An 18,716-nucleotide genomic window follows, 5' to 3' on the forward strand; every position below is an offset into this window, starting at 1 on the left:
ACGTGAACGTCAGCGCAAGGCCACCAGCTGTCACCGTTCGAGCAAGAACAAGAACAGCAACAAGAAAACAACGCACTGTCAGCTAGCCGGGCAGGTAAAAGTAGCGAAAGAAAAGAGAGAAAAACGCATTCCCGTACGCCCAGAGCGCCAGCCAAGCCCGTCTCGTCCGGTTTTTTTTCTACGTTCGTCCGTATCGTTTCCTCCCCCACCCGCCCGGTACACCGGTAAACGATGGCCATAAACCCCCAGTACGAGGAGATTGGCAAGGGGTTCGTGACGCAGTACTACGCGCTGTTCGACGACTCGACCCAGCGGCCCAGCCTGGTGAACCTGTACAACGCGGAGCTCTCCTTCATGACGTTCGAGGGGCAACAGATACAGGGCGCCGCCAAGATACTGGAGAAGCTGCAGAGTCTCACGTTTCAGAACATCAAGCGCGTGCTGACGGCCGTCGACTCCCAGCCAATGTTTGACGGTGGCGTGCTGATCAACGTGCTCGGCCGGTTGCAGTGTGACGAGGATCCGCCGCACGCCTACTCCCAGACGTTCGTGCTGAAGCCGCTCGGGGGGACGTTTTTCTGTGCGCACGACATTTTCCGGCTCAACATTCACAACTCGGCATGAAGCGTTAACGAAAGGGAAGCGAAGGAGATGCTGATCGGTTCGAACAACACCAAATGTTGCTGTACACTTTACTGAATAAACATATGGGTTACTTTACAACACACACGTAAAAAAGGGACGAGTATGGAAGGTTCAGGAAGCGTTGAGAAAGTTGGTTGGGATATCATAGGGGAAGGGGAGGGGCCGAAGAGCGTCGAACACTGCACGAAGGGCTTTGTTGTGACAGTTCTAGACGTTGGTCGCGTTGTGTTTTGAAAAGGGCGCGCTTTGGTCGCGCAAGGAACGTAGGATACGATGGGATACACTGCGACACAGCATTTGGTAAAGGTGGGTATAAAATTTCCCTTCTTTTTTCGGTCCATATTTGTGCATGTCAATCAATGTGTACTTCGATGCTACTTTGGTAGGAAACGAGACATCGCATCGGTATGCTAAACCTGCCGTACGAGGAAGAGTACCGGGCACAGCTGAAGCATCTGGGGTACAAGGAAAAGGTGAGATGAGGGAACCGGGATCGGGTAATGACTCCAAATTTATGATCACGTCACCGCAGGACATCCTGAGGGAAGCTTTCCAGCGCCAGGAATGGAATGTGGGCAGTGCACGAGTGCTGAGTTTGCTACAGGAAGCGAACATTCTGACAGCGAGTGAATACATCCTCAGGTAGGACTGTTTTGGATCAAGCATCATTCCTTCCACTTGATTTCATGTCCAAGCCCCATGCTCTTTTCAGCCTTGATTCGATCGAGCTAATGCAACAGATTCTGAACGATTTTCTGGAAGCGGAGTACAGCCTGCTAGCGCACATCGTTTGCTATGCCTACCAAGGTAATGGGCTAACATCGTGCAATCGATTCCATTCTAACACCAAAACACCCTCTCCTATCTCCTAGAGAATGTACAATCCCATTCGCTCACCAACGTTCTGAAGGAAAGCTTTCGCACACTGCTGAACGACTTGAACGACAATCCGAACGTGATTCCGAACAATTATCTGCAGGCAATTGGGACCCGTCTGCGCACGCACGAGCAGAAACTGGTGATTAACGAGCATCTGCAGCTACTGCTCGGTTCCGAACGCGGTCCGCTCGATCTGGACGCAGCCATCGGGCGGCAGCACCAGTGGCGGGAAGAGATGCAAACCATCCTCACCGGTACCGTTTTCGAACGACTGCTGATCGAGCTGATTCGTGACAAGGCCAACCTTCTCGAGGTGCTGAAAGAGTTGCTGAAGCGATCGTGTCCCTTTTCCCTCAAGCACGCACTCTATCTGCTGTCCCAAGCGGCTAGAGCGACGACCGATGAGCCGGACGAGCGGCTGCTGAAAAGCTTCATCAAGGATCTGTTCCGTACCGTGGTGGAGACGGGGCTGATGAGCCAGCTGCAGCTGGTGCTGCTGTTTGCGCGTGAAATTTGCTCCGCCAATACGGCCGTACTGGGGACGTATCCGGCCTGGTACAAGCAAACGGTCGGCGAGATGACGTACAGCGTGAAGCGGAACCAGTTCATCGGCACGATGGAGCTGCTGACGGCGCTAATACCGGCCGAGCGGAACCTGGAGCTGCTCGGTGTGCATGCGACGATTGCGATTTCCGCCCCGGTCAAGTGTAACGATTACGTGCTCAACTACAAGCAGCTTTGCCGGGCTCACATCGCCCAGCTGAAGGCACCGGAGTGTACTATCGTGCTGGAGGATTAGTGGGTGAGTAGTAGAACTTTTTCAACCTTAAAAACTAAGTCGGCGTTGCGATTTCCATAACCAAAGCGGTTACCATTGTATGGATGTAAACTAAATGAAAAGCATCCAAGCATCCGCTGGAAAGTAACGCTGATCAGCCTTTACCAGAATTTGTTAATAGAGAAGAGATTTGATCGGAACTCGGATTTTATTTATTTTACGTACACCGTACATGCACCTGATGATTGCGTGGATTGTCCATTGTTCACGCTGCTAATTTCAATTCAAAAATATCTTTTTTGTCGATCACGCATTGAAATGTTTTGAGCCTCCAAAAAATGCCGGCTATTTATTTTGGTTAAGCAACACACCTAATCCCCACACGTTCCCGTACACCTAACTTAAAAGCGCCACAGCGACAATCTCACTGGTTTGGAATTGTATTCCTTTTCCGCATGTCGTCAAGGGCAGGCCCAATACCCGATAGAGATATTATTTCCATGGAATTTGTAACAACTTCACTTCCCTTCTAAAGTTTACAGGCTAGCCGTCGGTGCCGCTTCCCGGTCCCGATCCGCCGCAATCGATTTGTTCCGTTCGTCCCAGATGGTTACCCCGTCACAGGCGCAGATTTTTTTGTAATTTTGAAAAATGCCCGCCGATCGGGCAATGATGCCACAGCTCAGCCGACGCTCCTCTTGCGCACCAGCCTCGGCTGGCTGTGTGATCACAACGGACCGGCCGATCAGATCGTTCACGTCGAGCCGGTCGTTGACGAATCGTATCGTCGCACGCCCATTCTCATCCGAGCGGATCGGGCTGGAATCGTACAGATCGCCTACCGAGCTGCAGCCGGCAGAGATGTCACCACATTCGTGGACATTCAGCTGAAAGGTGCCGCTGTGCGAGAGCCCATCGATCGTACCGTCCACGACGGCACCCTTTTGACCGGGCGTACTCGACAGGGTGCAGAACCGTATCACACCCCGCACGTTGGTCAATTCGTTGCCGTGATCTACCATCGCCACCGCAGATTGTCCTGTAAATAAAGGGAGAGGCATTAAAAGCTCGACAACAAGGAAGCCGGCAATCGATATTAATCGAGCATGAAATACCTCCGAACCCTGTCAGCACCGCTCGTCGTCCCGTTGCCTCAATGCGCTTGTGAATGTCGAGCCATGGAAGGGATGTTTCTATCAGCACGCTACCTTTATCCGCGTCGATGGTTACGGTACCGGCGTCGGATAGTGTTTTGTTTATATCGACCACACAGCCCGCTCCACGGATTTGCACCGCAAACTCCATCTGTTTAGGGGCAGAGATTGTGCCGGGAAGGGTTAGCGCAAATAGCACCTTATATCGGGTAGCAAACATTACCTGTATGCTGCCGCGGTCAGTCATTTTTTGCTGCTTAAATATCAAGTCACGTAAAAAGTCGATAATCATCTCCTTCCGCCCTACAACAAATATGTCGAGTTGAGACCGTCCCTAGCACTGCTTCCTACCCCTCACCTGAGCGGGCTGTCAAAGGTTTAGGTTCGTTGTCAGACGTCGTCCGTTCACATTCCCTCTCTTTCTCGCGTGTTGTCAAGAGCTGTTGAAGTGCGTAAAAATCGTAAACAAACTTTGTTGCGATACATTTTTGTTTTCACAAATCAATCCAAAAAGCGTAATATGCTCATAGCTGCGCCAGAAACTCTCCGTGGTGAACAACCTACGAAGTCAGCCCACCTCAAGGCTCAACCTGGACCTGCTGCTGTGGCGGAGGGGTACGCGACAGCGCTCGGGGAAGCGCGATGCCCCTCGCAGACCACTGGCGTATGGTGGAACGAGCCATCAGCACTGCATCCGAACACAATATCTGCCGCTTACCACGTAGAGAGAAAAAGGAATGGTTCGACGAAGAGTGCAGACAAGCACTATCCGAGAAGAATGTAGCGCGCGCCCGCATGCTACGGCATGAAACCCGTCAGAACGTGGAGAACTACAGATAACTGAAGAAATAGCAAACCCTGCGCTTCCAGGGCTAGCAGCGTCGTTTTGAAGAGTCTGATGAACAGCTGCTGGTGCAGCTTTCCCAGTCTGGGGACACCCGCTTATTCTACAGGAGATTGAAGGAGGCACGGAGTGGGATTGTCCCTTAAAATCGGAATGTGCCGGTGTTAGGAAACAGGAAACAGAACAGGATCGAAGGAAACAGGAAACAGAACAGATCCCTATGCTCCATCTGTTCATCGACTTTAAGGTGACCTACGACACCACAGACCGGAATGAGCTATGGAACATCATGCAGCGGTACCACTTTCCTGGGAAGTTGATTCGGCTCTTAGAGGTCACTCCGCTGTTCAACATAGCCCTGGAAGGTGTCATTTGAAGCGCGGGGCTAGACAACGGCATCCGTGGCACGATCCTCTATCGGTCTCTCCAATTTCTTGGCTTCGCGGATGACATCGACATCATCGGCAGGATAGCAGCGAGGGCGTGTGTGGTGTACACCCGACTCAAACGCGAAGCATTAATAATTGGATTGAGAATCAATGCAACGAAAACGAAGTACCTGTTTGGGAGCAGTGTATTAGTTGACGGCGATAATCTCGAGGTAGTAAAAGAGTTCTTCTATCTCGGGACGGATGTTACTTCGAACAACTACATCAGCAGCTGAGATCCAGAAGACTTCGAGACCGCACGAATTGTGTGATATATCGCATATTGATTCGTCCGGTGATCATTTATGGACACGAGTCTTGGATTATTCGAGCGGAGGGTGGAGATTTGAGCGACGCACCCTCCGGACCATCTTTGGTGTGGTGCTCGAGCACGGAGTTTGGAGGAAAAGTTGAATGAACCACGAGCTTACTGAGCTGTACAGTCTATTCTCGAAGTATCTGTCATCATTTATATTGTTACTTTATTTTACTTTAAATCTTTATTTTTTTATTTTACAACCAACAACACTTTCATCACCGATGTGTGATTTTTTTAATCATTCGCCGTTCCAAAACATGGGAGCTATCGTTCATTTCAAAATGTAGACCAACTTTATTTTTTGCAATATTTGTGACCGATCAATCGCACACTATGCCACAGCACCGTTTGACAAAACGTCAAACACTATGGGATGAGACCGGCTCCCCTCTCCCAAAGTATATTTCAAACGGGGAAAAAAGTGAACAGTTCGTCCCCAGTCTCTTGTAAGCTCGTGTTTGAAACGGTAAGAGTAAAAAGGTGAGCACAATTGCAGCAAAGTGACCTTATTGCTTAGTGATGATTATAGCGGATTAATTGCATCAAAACAAACAAATGTGATACGTTTTTCGAGTCCGATGTCTTGTTAGATAGCTGGCAGAGTGTGCTCTTATTGGTTTGATTGGAGGAGTTATAGGAGAACCTTTAACATGAGCGACATCATGTATCGGTTCCCCGGTTCACCAGCTATCACAGTCAAAATAAGAAAGAGCAAAGAAAACCACCAAAGTCCAGGGGGACAGTGTTTTTGTGCGCTGCATTGGTATTGGCTGCATCGGAAGCACGTAACCATGGCTCGAACTAGCTGTTGCGCTGTTGAGACGTAGATACCGCCAAGTCTGGAAAATACGAGACTGGATCTCGTAAATGCAGTTTTCAATTAGATGATTTATCCTCCTTTAGCACCTTATTCTAACTTACCTTTTTTGACTTTCAATGTTTTATATTCTTTTCAGAACGTCAAGACGATGAACGGGTTTTTTCAATCTATTCGAATCCGACTGTTTGGTGCTTCGTTGCCTATAATAGCAGACCCTATAGTTTTCACCAAGACGGATGAAAGGCAAGTTACGCTAATCAAAAGTGAGGAGGAGTCCACCGGGCTGGAAATAAAGGATATAATCTTCGTGAACAATGTCGAACAGCTGGAAATACCACCGGCTAAGAGCAACCACTTGTTCGTGTTCATCATCTCCTCTTTGGCCTTTAACAACAACAAGCTCGAGCTACAAGCGTTTCTAAACTGGAAAAAAATTCCAAACAATTTCTTGCTGGTGGTCGACGACAGACTGTCTGGTGATTTGAAAAAAATAATTAACGGCACACGAATTTCCGACCACATAGTGTACTTGGAATGGGATCATCCTAATGGTATTGATACGAAAATGGCCAAGGCTATCGGCAAACAAATTAAAGCAGCTGCTTCGAAATGTATAAGGGCGAATGAGAACAACGACCAGACTGAAAGTGACTGTAGCTCTCCCCAATTGAATAGCTCAAACGTTCCAAGTCTAGAAGAGCAAAACAAACAACCTCAACAACAGATGCAACCCAGTACAGAACACTGTGCTGTGACTATCGAGACTGAAATACCGTAATAATTTACTGTATTTTCTGCCCCACCCTTAAGTTAAGCTCTAGCGTATGTTGGCCTTTTAAGCTGATCGAAGACAAAGTCAATCGACCGCTGTTTAAATGGCAGCTTTAGTATCATAATTATGTGGTAGAAAAATGTGTGTAAGATGAACGCTATAAAAGTATTGGATGCGTAATTATAAATTATGTGATTGGAATCCCGCTACCGAAGGTGAATCCACAGAGTATTCGAATGGCCGCTACTTCCAGTCCGTAAATTACTACAGGACGGTCCGTCAAGTGTACTTAAACAACTCTTCATTTCACAGCTAGGGAGTCCACAGCTTCATCCGCAGCAATCTCCTCTAAAGACCTCTACCTGCCAATCTCCATCCATCATCACTGATGATAGTTTTCCTCTCTCAACTCTTTCCGTAGCCGTATTTTTTCTTCTAATTCTCTTTAATTTATTTTTTTTTCTCTATTCTTGTAAGTTTTCATTAAGTTTATGATAGTCTCTACGCTCTACCTATGTTTTTTTCCTTTAATTTTTTTTGCTACGTCAAGACTAGTTTAGTTAGGCTTAGTTTTTCATGAATTACTTTGTTTATTTGTTAGGGTTTATTTAGTTTTAAGTCTGCTTTATTTAACCTTGATGGCGGATATTGAATTAATAAATGAAATGAAATGAAATGAAATGAAATGATAGGCGATGGAGGTCAGTTTTTATATCGAATAAATTACCGAAGGTTAATTAAAAAAATAATGTGCGCAAATGTTCTTATTTTTCGTAAAATTCCAAATAATTTATTTCCAGCTGCATACACCATGTAACATGTATGCTTAGTACACTGCATTAAAATGTAGCTTAAATGTTGCTGTACACTTTACAGACCCCAGTAATTGAACGGGTGGGGGATCCGTCCGCCCGTCCCCCACGATCTGGGTCTACTACAAACGACTATCACTGATAGTGCCTGGGGTGGCCAGCGCTTCCCTGCGCTCCTGGATCGCGTTGCAGAGGCGCCGGTACGGTCCGAGCGGCAGGCCCAGCGATTTTACATCCGTCTCCGTAAGCATCATCAGCGTTTCCATATCGATTTCGTTCTTTTGAAAGCTGTAAATAGGCAGCAACACTCGGTTAATGGGTAACTGTTTCGCCACGATGGGCGATGGGCGAAACGATGACAACACTTACATTGGATAGTAATCCTCCAGCTTGAACGCGGCCAGGAAGCGCAGTATAGCGAGCGAATCGTTCTCCTCATTGTCGGAGCTTTCCACCTCCGAGTCCGAGTCGGAAATGACCAGCTGGGACCGGGGTTTGATCGCTCCCTTCGAGGTAGGTTTCGCCTTGACCGAACCGTCGGATGATGCGCTGGACGTTTGTTCGCTGCCCAGCTGGGCAAGGACGTTCGAAACGGATCTTCTATATTATTTTTTAATCAGGAGAGGGAAGAATATTTGTGAGAAATGGTAAAAATAATTTTAAAACACACTGCCCTACGTACGGAAAAGCCAAATTGCCGAATGAGGGCCTGCTAAACAGTCCGGACGGCCGCTGCAGTAGCACATCCTCCGTCACGCCATCGTCGTTGCCGGCGGCGGCTGCGGCACTGGCGAGAAAATCCGGCTGACTGATCGACCGCGACATGGTGCCAAACTTTCCGCTCGCCCCACTGCCACTGTCCTCGTCGGCGTCGTCATTTTCGCGCCCTTCGTGCTGGGACGGTTCCACGTCGAACACGTCCTTCAGCTTGCCACGCCGTTCCGAAGCGTTCGAATCATCGTTCGAGCTGTACGTCCCAACGTACAGGACCTCTGAATCCCGCCGCAGTCCCTGAATCGAACGGACACTCCGTTTTCCGTTCGCCTCCATTTCTCCTATCTTGAAATCTAATTGTGAGATCCAGAAAAAGGCAATAAAATTGAACTTAAAACGGATGCTCTCGGAGAATTGCGTTTGTGTTTTGTGCCACCCTCACCTCCGTTTTCCATCTGCTGGCGTATCTTCATAGCGTCGGCTCGCTTTTTCACCGCACCACCACCTCGCAGTACCGTCCCGCCGACCAGGGCGCTAAACTTGGTGGTCGACACTGGCGGCGGTGGCTGCGACGGCTGCTGCAGCCCCGGCGAGTCGTTCACTATCCGCGGCTGACCCTGCGCCAGATTGCCCTGACTGCCCGACCACAGCTTGTGCTTCAGCGCCTGCAGCATGTTCGATGGTCGGTGTGGGCGTATCCTTATCGTAGTGTCCTGCTCCCGGTCGAGCTTCTGCTGTCGGCTGGCAAACTCGCGGGCCCGTTTTTCGCTCTTCTTCTTCGCCTGCTCCCGGTACTCGTGTGCTTTTTTCCTGTGCGCAAGGAGACAACCAAAAACCGCTGAAGCTCAAAAGCAGTGTCCTCTTGTAGTGTCGGTCTAGCGGAGCATCCTTACCTATCGGTAGCTTCCAGGGTGGCGGCGGCCGCATCCAGATAGCGTAAAATCTTATCCCGGTTGTTGATCGCGGCCAGATCCTGCGCACTGTGGTGATCGATATCGAGCGCGTACAGATTGACGCCAAACTGTACGAGAAAGTCGACGCACTGCATGTGACCCTTGGCCGCGGCCAGGTGCAGTGCCGTGTTGCCGAACTGGTCCGCCTTGTCCGGGTCGCCGCTGTTTTTTTTTTTTTGGGGGGAAAAAGAACGGGTCACTTGAACTCCGAGCGAGGGGTCCGCCTATCTATCCAAACTTACCCGCGGGCGACTAGTAGCTTGAGCGCATCGAAATGTCCTTCGAAGGCGGCCCACAGTACCGGTGTCATGCCGTCCACATCCTTCGCGTTCGCTTCCGAGCGGGTCGCTTCGCGCAGCACATCCAGCAGGCCGTCCTTGGCAGCACTGCAAAGGGGAAACACATTTAGTCATGCTTGTCTAGTGTTCAACACTTGAAAGGATCAAGTTTATATCCATATTATTAGCCTTAATCATTAACGTTTGCATTCATTAAAAGGACACAAAGTGTCGATTTTTCGAACTCTAACCATCTGCTTGGCCGGGAGGTCAATGCAACCGAGCAAACAGTGAAACAGTAGTACCCCCGGGACACATGAACATACATGTCAGGGAAGCATAGATCGCGTCCGCCGGTTTCGGAGCTGCAGGCAATGACGTCAAAACTCAAAGCGATTATTTCAGGCGATCAAGCGGTGGTCGCATCCTAGCCCCCAACTGTGTCCCATCGAACTTTTCTGTATGCAGAACAGCTCCACTTACACAATTTCCCTCGCGAAAACATGCCTACACGCATGTCTTCGTCCGCAAGGTCATACATTTATCTTTGCAAGTACGCTTGAACCTTTCAACGAATGTTGATGGAAAGAAATTATCTCTCTTAGGTTTTTGTTTCTATAGCCAGGCGAAAAAAGTTTATTATTTTAATGCAAACCTAACAGTGTGTCCAAAGAGTATTCGTGTAGCTGAATATTTTACAGAAAAAGCACAAAGTATGAACGCAACAAACATGCGACGGGACGGTCCCGTGGTACAGTTGTCAACTCGAACGATTTAATAACATGACCGTCGTGGTATCGAGCATGCAATGGACCGTACATCCCCAGCAAAGACGGCACTTATCTATCCGGCTGCGTGGTACTGAAGAAGACGATAAAAAAAGATGAGTCCGTCTTTATCCTCCTACATTCCCCTTCAGAATTGTGCTGACGTGCCCAATTTATCAATTTATTAAACGAATGGGTTTACCAACTGCTGCGACGCATACGCGCACTCTCAAATGACATCATCTCATCAGCGTATACTAATGTCAAAACGCGTAATAATCAATCTATAGCGCCACTATGGCCGGTAGTGGGGCTGGTAATCGTACGATTGTCTCCAACGCCGTCATTTCCAGTGCGCAGAGTTCGTGCGAGAAGTCTGCTTATTGAGATGCACCGCGAAACTCTAACAGTTCTTTTTTTTTCGATGATCGCATTATCTCTAACAGGGGAGCAAACAAAACTTCCTTACCGGAGAAGAAACCCTAATTATAGTTTCCTCCAAGCTTTGTTGCCATGCCACATGACACGAGCGTGTGAGTGATTGTGTTGGGTGGAGTTCTTTTTTGTTATTTTCCTCCAGAGTGCCTGAGTGCAAGTGCAATGGGTCGCGCTCAAGCAATGCAAATCTGCATCTCGCAGCAAAGGGTATGGGTCGTTAGACGTTAGCTATTCCACTGTTTCCATCCCATTTTACCCCCTTACATAACCCCCCATTACTTACCGATGTATCCTATCCGACGACATTGTTTCCGCTTTATGGAGCTACCGTTTCCGCTCTCATTGAAATGCGGTGTGAGATCGGGCACGGACTGTGATCGTCGTACGCGAGCGCAAGTTTCTTCCGGTTTTGGGTTTGGAGTAGGTTGGATGAGGGTTTTCCTAAAAACCACCACTCTTCAACATTGCCGGAGTTTTCCACCCTTTTCTTTTTTGTAATTCCTCTGAGCACACACGTTTTCACTGCACTCTCGTTAAGAGATTGAATGAGCTGATTGAGTATTTTTCCGTACCGACGCTACCACCACTATTTGGAGCACCGCGATGATAACTGGAAATGGAAGTGTAATGAAAAATGTTAATTACAAACGACGCAATGCAAACAAATGCTAATCTAAGATTTGAATGGTGGTTTCGAACGAAAATTTGCTGGCTTGGCCTGTTCGAGAGGGCTGTTTTGAAGAAGCGGCACTTGATGTTGAAAAAACGGGAAAAGCCCACTTTGAAGAAGTTTCACTTTCCTCCCAAAGATAGAATCATTCAGTTCGTTTTTTAACGCTTCGACGATTTTCACCTGTACACACTCACACTCTCATGGTCGGGGGTAAGAGGCACTGGAAATGGTGGTTTTGTGGCGCGCATTTTTCCGACCCCAAAATGTGTGTAAATTATCCGTTTTGCTTAACAGACCGATGCAACAGTCGTTGGGGGTTCGATCACATTAATCGATTGTCATGTTTTCTCTGCTGCACGAGCTGAATGCAGCCAACCACAGGCTCAATTTTATGCAATCGATCGCGGAACTAATGCGAATGCGCAGGCCGGGCCGAACGGTGCACGCAGGGCTGCGGAAAGATATCGCCAAACGAGTTCGATCGATTCCAAATGGTCCAATGTCGACACGTGTTCGGAGCCGTTCAGAGCGTAACCTAGCAACGACGGCACACTGTGCACTGGTGTCATACGACCGCGCGAGCACGCTGCACTGTTGGCAGCATCCATTTACAAGGCTACAAGGCGTTTCGCATTACGTTCGAATGCGAAACCGGTAATTATTGCAAAATTCAGCAATAAATGCAATTTAAATTGGTGAGGAAAAACTAGACGCTCCAAAAACAAAACCAAAAAATCTTTACCAAATTTGCCCCAAACCCCAAACTGAACACACAATGGAGGGTGTAGTTTTGGGCGGGAGATTCAGAGCGCTAGTGTCCCTGACGCTTAATGATTGTGTTGTGGGAGATAGAGAACGTTTTGGACATAAAATGGGGGTGCACAAAAGATCCACCCACACCGCGTAGCCGTGGGCTGTGGGCGTTTTAATTCGAGCCTTCAGGTTGATATGCTTTTTATCTTCAACTCAGAGTACACACAGCGCGACAAGTTTGTCGTAAGATTAGTTATGTGCATTGAAATGCAATCCCATTCTAGAGGTTGGCTTTTAGATCGAATTATTCTTATCCAAATGCAATGTACAAGGGAGATCACTTTCGACACGTTCGTTGCATCAGTTTTTGCAATAGACTAGCAACGATCTTCGTAGGAAGAGTTTGAGTCATTGTAGGCGCAGGGTATAGCAGTGACAAGAGTTTATAGTTTGGCTGCAGCCAAAAACTGTATTTCTATTTGTAGAATATAAATAAATCTTTACCGAAAGGAAGTTGTGTTGCACCATTCATCCGGTAGCTGTAAACAGTGGAATCGTAAAGCAATCGGAAGCTTGCTGATTAGCCATTAACGTACATCATAGCACAATTTTACTCTTCAAACGAGTAGTGGACGGTTGTTTAGCGAATTAATTATACAAAATATAGCTTCCACAAGCCAAACAAATGTCTCGTGATGTCGGCCGAATTCATGTAATTCTCAAGGTTTCCGCATAGCATCACCGGAGCTACAGAATAATTTAAAAAAACCTTTTTAATGCAAATTTTTTTGTAGTGTTGGGTGGGCATGGTTCCCGCCTGACCGCACATTGACACTGTAAAAAGGCCCCGGTGGAATGTACACAAATATCGCAGTGCTTGGGTTAGAGTAAGCGTACCTGTAATGGTGCTAGTGCTAATGGGGGTTGCACTGTATTAAAATACGATAAGTTTAGAAGTGATTCATCTGTATATTCTAGTTTCTATTTGACGTAACGTCCTACGTGGACATGCCGGCCTATAACAGGCTTTCGAGACTTGATTCATTACCACATAGCCGGACAGTCATTATTATTATTATTATTATTATTATTATTATTATTATTATTATTATTATTATTATTATTATTATTATTATTATTATTATTATTATTATTATTATTGTTATTGTTATTATTATTATTATTATTATTATTATTATTATTATTATTATTATTATTATTATTATTATTATTATTATTATTATTATTATTATTATTATTATTATTATTATTATTATTATTATTATTATTATTATTATTATTATTATTATTATTATTATTATTATTATTATTATTATTATTATTATTATTATTATTTTTATTATTATTATTATTATTATTATTATTATTATTATTATTATTATTATTATTATTATCATTAATTTTCATATTGTCAGCCGCCTAGGGTTTCACAATAATATATCTTACAAACTAGGGACAAAGGAAATTTTAAGGATAGGAGATTGAAGCTATAGACTAGGACTCAGAATGACGAGAGCGAAAACTATATTTTACAGTGTTTTGCTAAGGGGTTAGAAAGTTCCACTATAGCATTCCATTCTGCAGCGTCCAAAAACCATCATTATTTTGCGAAATGTATCATCCTTATCCCGGATGCGTTACTCAAATATATCTTCATGACACTTTAAATTCAAATAAAACATATCTTTACCACTATTGGGAAAATTATCTAATCAGTTGTTTAAAAAAAAAGGTCACCAGCTTCCAGTTAGCGCCTGATGTTGTCTAACAATTCAATTAAGTTCCCAAAAACAATAGTGACTGTTTCTTTGCCAGCTTGACGGACATAATGATGGGGAGATCATCATTCGTCATGGCTGTCAAATATGTGCGGTAATTGAAACGGAGATCTTCTCCCTTCGGACAGATTGGGGGGTCAAGTATGTGTGGCGCAGACGAGGGTACAGATGCAATGGTGCCGCTAATGCGCTAATGGTGATAGGAGCGCGCCTGAATGGTGATGATTGTGCTGCTACGCTCGGAAAGATCGCTGGCTTGGTCAGTGATTAATCGCAGCTGTCCGCCACTCTGGGATGATCTATATCGATTGAAGTAAGAAAAAAAAAACGAACCAAAAAAAGGAATTTGAAAATATGGCCTTCTGTTTGGGTGAGGCGCTATGGTTCGATGATAGGTCTACTCGAAGAAACTGAGCTGAGTTTTAAGCTATGGTGATGGTGTCTCTTTTATTGTAAAACACATTCATTCAGGAACGCATTTTTCGTAGTAAATATAACATCCTTATCATGCGGCAGATCCTGGAGAAGATGGCCGAATGCAGGCATCTTACGTATTTTTCATATTTTCATTCATTTCAAAGCTGCAAATGACACCATAGCCAGGGTAAAACGGTATACCCATACAACTGATAATGGCAAGTGAGAATGATGAACGTAACTTGGTAGATGAAAGAGCAACTCTCAGGGCCACCATTAACTACCATCTGCATCCTGTGTCAGACAGATATGCTTGTTCGTCTCCTATTCAGCTTGGTACTAGAGAGAGCCCCCCTAGGATGCGACGGTGGAGACTTCGGGGCTGAGTAGCGCGCAAGGGTGATGGCTGTCAACTGGACATACTATAACCTGGGAAGGCAGTTCATCAGTACTCGCATGCGCCTCTAAGACGTGTTCAAATATGACGAAACCGTTCTGACTATTTGGAACTAATGTTTGGCCCTGTATGTGTGTGTGTGGAATGTGCAATGGCGGAGCCGTTGTAACGACAAGCAGTACAAGCTTTAAGACGAAGACGACCCAGGACATTCGTGAGCAGTTTCGGACACTCCTATAGCAGGTTATGAACATAACAGAACATCTCCAAAGATACGATTCATGCTTTCGCTCCGTTTCTGTTCGGGGACAGAAACACTTGCTGCTGTTTTATGCATACGCGCACACACAAACTCGTTCACGATCGATTGAACCCGTGTATTGCGCCGTGTTATGACGCATGACGTTACTGATAAATGACTGCCCCTTAGATTGCTTGGCAGTGTTTGCAAACCTGAGTAGCAATAGAGCAATATGATAAGATGAAACGCAACCGATAAGAAGCTCATTTGATCACCGGTTAAAAGTAACCGGGCCATACAAATGAAATAAAACAAAACCATTGTCCACTGGCATGTTATCACGATTTGGTCCCATACGCTCCCAAACGGAACTTGTGCACTTGTGCCGGTGGTTGGTAACAGATAGGATCTAAATTGCTTCGAGTGGAGACACGATTGGTTCAATTCGGCTAGACAGCGGGAAAAGGGGAAGAAATATCAATAGCATGGCTACAGACATGACGGAAGCGGTTGTTAGTGTCAAGTACTGCTTGTATTGGGGACAGGTTTGAAGGTGAGCAGATATATATTTTTCTGCTCCGAGCATAGATGACTACTCACATACAATTTGTACGATTGACGTTAGGGGCTGTCTTGTATGGGAGAAGATAACGAGAGCCGCCAGGGAAGGGGTGTTGAAACAACATTCAGGTCAAAAAAGGTTCCTATCTAGCGCATTAGAGTTGTGTTGTTTTTTTATTATTACTATGTCATTGAATGCTACGTTTCCGTTATTTAAGCCACTAGGTGCGAGCTTATCTGAAACAAAATCTGCCTCAGCTGTGAGACAAACTGTGCACAATTATTCATCAAAAAATTCCATCTCAAATTCATCATACACAGATGAAGTTTAAAAACGTTGTATTATTGACACATTTCCGTGCAACATGGTGATCCCACTGTTGGGTGTTATAGATAAAGCAAATAAAAATATTGCCATTCCGGAGATAATGGCAGGCCAATTGCTTGTACAGTCTTCATCGTGCTTATCTAACCTGCGAGTACCTAACATCCGCTGGTGTGCACTGATAATACTTTAATGTAGGGCGCGCCATTGGCGAGCTGAATATTGTTACTATTTATTGTTACTTAATTCCAACCAACCAATGCAGCAAAGAAAGTGATTATTCTGTTTTTTTTATTTTGAAAGTTATGCCCGTGTAAAAAAAACCCGTTTTTGTCTTTTTATCTATATGAAGCTCCACGAGCTGTGAAACGGCGGTGCTGGCATCTCCAATAGAATGTGTTTTGATTAGATGTTAAAATTAATCATTCTATTCATTTCTTTGGTCTAGTAGCTATACAAATTATAGTCAAATTATTTGGTTAGCTGAACAAATTATAGTCTTAAGTACCAATCCCTAATCTAATAAGCCTACACATAATCCAGGAGAAGGGAGGAGATGTCAAGGAACGCGAATATACGAGAACGGCAAGAGAATGGGAAGAAGTGCAAGTCAAATAAGTAGGACGAGCAAATGAAAGTAATTCAATGCAGATAAAGGTTTGGTAATCACAATTTAATACTGATGCTGAATGTATGTAACATTGTATGTAAAAATACTGATACCGGTCCATGGTCACGTGGTATTGCCTTTAGAAACAACAAATCCATCAAGGATTTAAGCGCCATATGGACCGAGTTTCCTTTACGTACTACAGTCTGCTCCCGAGTTACGCGGTTTCTGCTTTCCCGACGCAGTACGTACTTTTATACACTTTATCATTTATTTGATATGATTCGTGCAGAAAATTCTAATATTTCTTGCTTTTAAGCGGTTTCAATATGTTAGCAAAAATGCAATTTATAGCGAACATGAAGCAAATTGTGCTGATTTGACATTAAATCTGTCAAATTTAGAAAACCGAGTATCTCCGAATCCGCGTAAGTCGAGAACCGTGTAACTCGGGAAAAGAATGTACACTCATAGTTAAGCCCAATTTAATTGAATTGAGCAATTTAATTGAAAAAAAAAAATCTTCCCTTAACCAAACCGATTTATTTCTAAACTAAAACCAGTTTAGAATAATTAAATCCATTGATAAAAACATTCCGTTTGATTGAAAAAGATAGATAAAGTGAATAAAATAAGTACGTAAATAAAGAATTTGGATAAGTATTTACATAAGTCAAAGAAAACAATAAAATAATTATAATAGTAAAAATTTGACATTCATCATGTAAAATCATTGTCCATCCCCAGCAAATCTGCACATTTTGCGCATGCTGACCCAGAAAAATCGTTGGCCGTGGCAAATGGTATGGGGGTTCTTTTTATTGTGTGTAAACATAATATGTACATTGTAAAGTAAATAAAAGAAAACCTCTTAAGATAGAAGTGATTCACGGTACTTCAGAGCAGGTGACTCACTCGCCCATAGAAAAGCTGGCGAGTAAATAATTTATCATGAATTATGGGCTTCATATGGTTGCCTCATCACCTGTACGCGGTTATTTAAGTTTTGCTTGTAAATCGTATAGAAATAAATGTTTCAAATTTTTGCAATACTCGCCCAGACTTTGGACTGGTGGTGGAAAACACCAAATTATAGTTTTTGGTTTTCTTATTTAGTCAGTCCGGAAGCCACAAGCTGAAATGTCAACGTATTGCCCGTTCATTAGAAGAGCTGCGATCGGATCAGTGGAACAATTTTCTCTTTACACGGCGCCGGCTTTTCGTTCTGTATCACTAGTAGCTGTTGGCTTATGTTGTCTCACGCATACAATTGGATGTTTTTTTAGAAATGGACTCGTACGATCACTTGGTCACTTGGTCATCCAACGACCTTATGGGTTACATTTTGTAATCAAATTTCTTTTAAAATTTCACAAATCACCACAAATCACTCACAAACACACACACAGGGAAGACGCCTCCAACCCTCGACATAATTTGCAGACATAAGTAACACCGCACTCATACATGCTCAACGGTGCCGCGATCACCGCGCGCACCTTTAGCACTTGCCCTTTTGCACATCTTTTGCACACACGATCTTTTTCACCTTGCTCCGTAACCCCTTACATCCCGGAAGTACCCGGCACGGGTAGCACTATCGATCACTTTTGCTCACTGAAAATCGATTCGCATTTGCTAGGCATTAGATGTTATGGAGAAACGTGGAAAACACTTGTACACTAATGATCAGAACGGCCACGAATGCTGCTGCGCGTTCGCGCTTTTGCTTTTTTCTTTTGTTTGTTAATTCTACCGTCACCAAATAAATGCCACTCTGCACTTGCTGCTACTGCTGCTGCTGCTGCTCTAATACACCGACGCCGAAATATCGTGTAACAACATGGAAGGGGTTAGAATAGCCACGCACCCCTCTCGGGGTCATTTACACTACTTACGCAAAGAGGGGAATGAAAGAAGAGAACAAACAAAAGCGCAACTCCGTGGCCAGACAGACCTTTTCGCGCTTAGGTGTGTGGACGAAATGGGCTCTACCGTGGTGCTGTGTGTGCCCTCCAGGTGGCTGCATCGATAGGGGCCAGGTAACATACGCACCAAACTGTAGGCACAGGTAGGGCTGCGTTAGTGTTGGTGCCACCGGTGTGGGCTATTTTGCCAGGTCCAGGGCTTTGCACGCACGAAAACGTGTAGGGATTGTGATTGAGTCGTTGGACATATTTTTCACAGTTTTTGTTTAAATCGATCTTTAGTTTTAACATGCCGTAGTGCTTTTTAACTCAAATTTATTGATTTCAAAAATAAACCAACGATTTTCAACAACGAGTGTATCAAATTTAAATAAAAATTAGTTGACTGGCTTCAAAAGTGTGGTATTTTCC

The 18,716-nt window shown here is 45.0% G+C and overlaps 4 protein-coding genes across 6 annotated transcripts; 2 read left to right on the top strand and 2 right to left on the bottom strand.

Annotated features, from left to right (window-relative positions):
• Positions 1–35: 35 nt before the first annotated feature.
• On the top strand, positions 36–727 carry LOC120950695 (probable nuclear transport factor 2). The gene has a single exon (XM_040368949.2). The coding sequence runs from the start codon at positions 232–234 to the stop codon at positions 622–624; it is 393 nt and encodes a 130-aa protein (XP_040224883.1). The 5' UTR covers positions 36–231; the 3' UTR covers positions 625–727.
• Positions 728–812: 85 nt separating this feature from the next.
• On the top strand, positions 813–6,804 carry LOC120950693 (uncharacterized). Of its 2 annotated transcripts, none has more exons than XM_040368947.2 (6): positions 813–951; positions 1,032–1,118; positions 1,178–1,287; positions 1,358–1,452; positions 1,518–2,326; positions 6,004–6,804. In XM_040368947.2, exons 1-5 carry the CDS (start codon positions 919–921, stop codon positions 2,321–2,323), a joined length of 1,131 nt encoding a protein of 376 aa, XP_040224881.2. In that variant the 5' UTR covers positions 813–918; the 3' UTR covers positions 2,324–2,326; positions 6,004–6,804. The 2 variants fall into 2 exon arrangements, with proteins under 2 accessions (XP_040224881.2, XP_040224880.2); XM_040368946.2 differs by lacking the exon at positions 6,004–6,804 and adding an exon at positions 2,838–2,929.
• LOC120950694 (copper chaperone for superoxide dismutase) lies at positions 2,622–3,807 on the bottom strand. Its single transcript, XM_040368948.2, has 3 exons — positions 3,680–3,807; positions 3,418–3,607; positions 2,622–3,341 (listed from the first exon to the last, which is right to left on the bottom strand). Exons 1-3 carry the CDS (start codon positions 3,746–3,748, stop codon positions 2,839–2,841), a joined length of 762 nt encoding a protein of 253 aa, XP_040224882.2. The 5' UTR covers positions 3,749–3,807; the 3' UTR covers positions 2,622–2,838.
• Positions 6,805–7,400: 596 nt separating the features above from the next.
• LOC120950692 (Usher syndrome type-1G protein homolog) lies at positions 7,401–18,388 on the bottom strand. Of its 2 annotated transcripts, none has more exons than XM_040368944.2 (8): positions 18,276–18,388; positions 10,885–11,211; positions 9,361–9,504; positions 9,059–9,280; positions 8,608–8,975; positions 8,134–8,518; positions 7,821–8,051; positions 7,401–7,739 (listed from the first exon to the last, which is right to left on the bottom strand). In XM_040368944.2, exons 2-8 carry the CDS (start codon positions 10,905–10,907, stop codon positions 7,574–7,576), a joined length of 1,539 nt encoding a protein of 512 aa, XP_040224878.2. In that variant the 5' UTR covers positions 10,908–11,211; positions 18,276–18,388; the 3' UTR covers positions 7,401–7,573. The 2 variants fall into 2 exon arrangements, with proteins under 2 accessions (XP_040224878.2, XP_049463417.1); XM_049607460.1 differs by lacking the exon at positions 18,276–18,388 and adding an exon at positions 17,927–18,118.
• Between the last annotated feature and the right edge of the window lie 328 nt (positions 18,389–18,716).

This window comes from Anopheles coluzzii, chromosome 2, assembly GCF_943734685.1.
Source record: "Anopheles coluzzii chromosome 2, AcolN3, whole genome shotgun sequence".
Classification (NCBI taxonomy): Eukaryota; Metazoa; Arthropoda; class Insecta; order Diptera; family Culicidae; genus Anopheles; species Anopheles coluzzii.